The sequence below is a fragment of the Sus scrofa genome, chromosome 7 (assembly GCF_000003025.6).
Source record: "Sus scrofa isolate TJ Tabasco breed Duroc chromosome 7, Sscrofa11.1, whole genome shotgun sequence".
NCBI lineage: Eukaryota > Metazoa > Chordata > Mammalia > Artiodactyla > Suidae > Sus > Sus scrofa.
Window position 1 is genome coordinate 78,950,120 of NC_010449.5, and position 2,857 is coordinate 78,952,976.

The window sequence follows — 2,857 nt, forward strand, 5'->3', positions numbered from 1 at the left end:
CACAGACAGGGCAACCCTGATGTGAGAATTTCTCATTTTTCTGGCCTGAGATATGGAGACAGGACTGGTGGAATGAATAGCAGGGTAGCATGTTCCTTCTTTGAACCCACATAGCTCCTGACAAGGCAATGATGTAAGTTTCTCAGCACTCCACTTTCCTCCCTTGCACCTCTTTCTATTTCTGAAACCATTTTTTTAAATGCCTTCATACTCTTTTTCTCCGTATACTGACATCATTTTTAAATTTAAGAAATTATTTGAATTTTGTTTTTCTTAGTTTATACTCTTAGAAGCATTACAGAGCAATGAAATTCCCATGGTGGCGGGGACATTGGTTCCCTGCTTAGAAAAACTAGAGAATAACCACTCAGGAGTCCATAAATAGCCTGTGTAGATTTAAAGAGCTTGATTCTGTCCTCTTCTCTCCAGGTTGCACTGGATCTTTCCATAAAGATTTTAACTTCTTAGTATGCATTTTCCATTCCTTTGGCTGAGTTTTGACAAATTCAAAACATTTTCATTGACATTTGAAAATTCTTAGGTTATTCTTAGGATGTGAAGCAAGATATACTAAGTAGGGTCTGATCCTATAGCGAGTAATGTGATAACAGACCTGGCACTTCTGCAGGTTGCTTCCTAGGTCCCAGCAGGGCTTTGGTGTGGGAAACTATGTTGTGATGGAAGGTGGTTTAAGGGGTGGTCATTCCTTCAGGCTGATGGGTATAGTGCCCATTTCCTTCCTCACAGAATAGTCACAGGCTGAATTTCTTATTGTGATCAGAGGCTTCAGAAATATAGAAATTGGGAATGTTTCTACCAAACATGGAATTTTATAACACTGAAATTGAACTTGCCATATTTGGCATTATATTTTCATATTATCTGAAGGCAAAACATTTCTCGAGTCAGTAAGAAAATTCAAGAATAACCATAATCCAGTGTGTACCTTAATTATAACTCATGGGAGTTCCCGTTGTTACTCAACATGTTAAGAACCTGACTATTATCCACGAGGATGAAGATTTATTCCCTGGCCATGCTCAGTGCTTTAAGGAACCAGCATTGCCACAAGATGCGGCATGGGTTGGATCTGGTGTTGCTGTATTTGTTTAGTCTGGCAGCTGCAGTTCTGATTTGACCCCTAACCTTGGAACTTCCAAATGACATTATGTGACCCTAAAAAGGCAAACGAACAAGATAATTATAACTCAAATAACTAAGACGCAGTGTTGCCTACTTTTGTCTTATGAAATTTTGAAGATTTTGATATCACTATTAATCAAATCCTTTTATACTCATCTCCTAGAAACTACTCCCAAACACTTATTGCACTGAAGTTCCCCAGTGTTAAATATTACTTTAGAGAGGTAGATGATAGGGTAGGGCTTAAAAGATGCAAACTGGTTCTTGTTCTAGCTACACAGGAATGTTCATTTCATACTTTATAGAACATGCTTAAGTTTGTCTCAGCTTGGAAGATAATTCTATAAACACCAGACTCAATCTTGATAACTCATTTTTTTTTCATCTTTTGTCTAATTTGAAATGCTCCTGTTCCAATTTAATTCTTCTTTCTCTAGGTCACTTGGTATCCTTGACTTGATGAGAAAAGAAAATGATTCTAAGGTGACAGAATTTGTGCTTCTGGGCCTATCATCCTCCTGGGAGCTGCAGCTCTTTCTCTTCTTAATATTTGTGTTGTTGTACATGGTTATTGTCCTGGGAAATGTCTTGATAATGTTAACAGTGTGGACTGATGCTTACCTGCTGCAATTGCCTATGTACTTTTTTTTGGGCCACCTGTCCTTCCTTGACCTATGCCTGAGCTGTGTTACTGTGCCCAAGATGTTAGGGGATTTCCTACAGGAGGGCAAGGTCATCTCTTTTTCGGGATGCCTGGCCCAGATCTACTTCTTGCACTTTCTGGGAGCCAGTGAGATGCTTCTGCTGACAGTCATGGCCTATGACAGGTATGTTGCCATAGGTAATCCCTTGCACTACCTGACAGTCATGAACCATCAGCTATGTGTTCAGTTGGTTTTTGCCTGCTGGTGTGGAGGTTTCATCCACTCTATAACACAGGTCACACTGGTCATTCAGCTGCCCTTCTGTGGCCCCAATGAACTGGACAACTTCTACTGTGATGTCCCACAGGTCATCAAGCTAGCCTGCGTGGACACCTATGTGATAGAGGTGCTGATGGTCTCGAACAGTGGTCTGCTCTCTCTCATCTGCTTCTTGGTCTTGCTCTTCTCTTATGCTGTCATCTTGATCACCCTGAGAACTCGCTTCCGCCAGGGCCGGAGCAAGGCACTCTCTACCTGTGCCTCCCACCTAACAGTGGTCAGCCTGATCTTTGTGCCATGTGTATTCATCTACCTGAGGCCTTTCTGCAGCTTCTCTGTGGATAAAGTGTTCTCCGTCTTCTACACAGTGATCACACCTATGTTGAACCCCCTCATCTATACACTCAGAAATGCTGATGTGAAGACAGCCATGAAGAAGCTGAGAAAAAAACATGTGACTTCCTGCTGCCATGTCAAAGAATGAACAGGAGGAGGTGATTTAGAAAACGTACTTTCTTGGGACACTTGACTCATTTGGTACCTGAATACATGGAAGAAAACCACTTGGGTGAATTTAGTATATGGAAAAGAAGACAGCATACAAATTATAATGCATTGCTCTTGATTATAGTTGGCAGGCACAGGTGGCTTTCTTATGTATTAAATATGAAGCAGAGAACTCAGGAGTGTTCAGTGGCCCACAAGTAATAACAGAAATTAATTGAGGAGTAGAGTCAAGAAGATACTTTACTAATCAGTTCTTCTAGGCTTTTGTTTATAAGTTGTCTTCC

The 2,857-nt window shown here is 40.9% G+C and overlaps 1 protein-coding gene across 1 annotated transcript; it reads left to right on the forward strand.

Moving 5' to 3' along the window:
- Positions 1,564-2,550, forward strand: LOC100155779 (olfactory receptor 4Q3-like). Its single transcript, XM_001927198.2, has one exon. It carries the CDS (start codon positions 1,603-1,605, stop codon positions 2,548-2,550), a length of 948 nt encoding a protein of 315 aa, XP_001927233.1. The 5' UTR covers positions 1,564-1,602.

Coding starts and splice junctions, on each gene's coding strand:
- LOC100155779 (XM_001927198.2), top strand. CDS start 1,603: ATGAGAAAAGAAAATGATTCTAAGGTGACAGAATTTGTGCTTCTGGGC.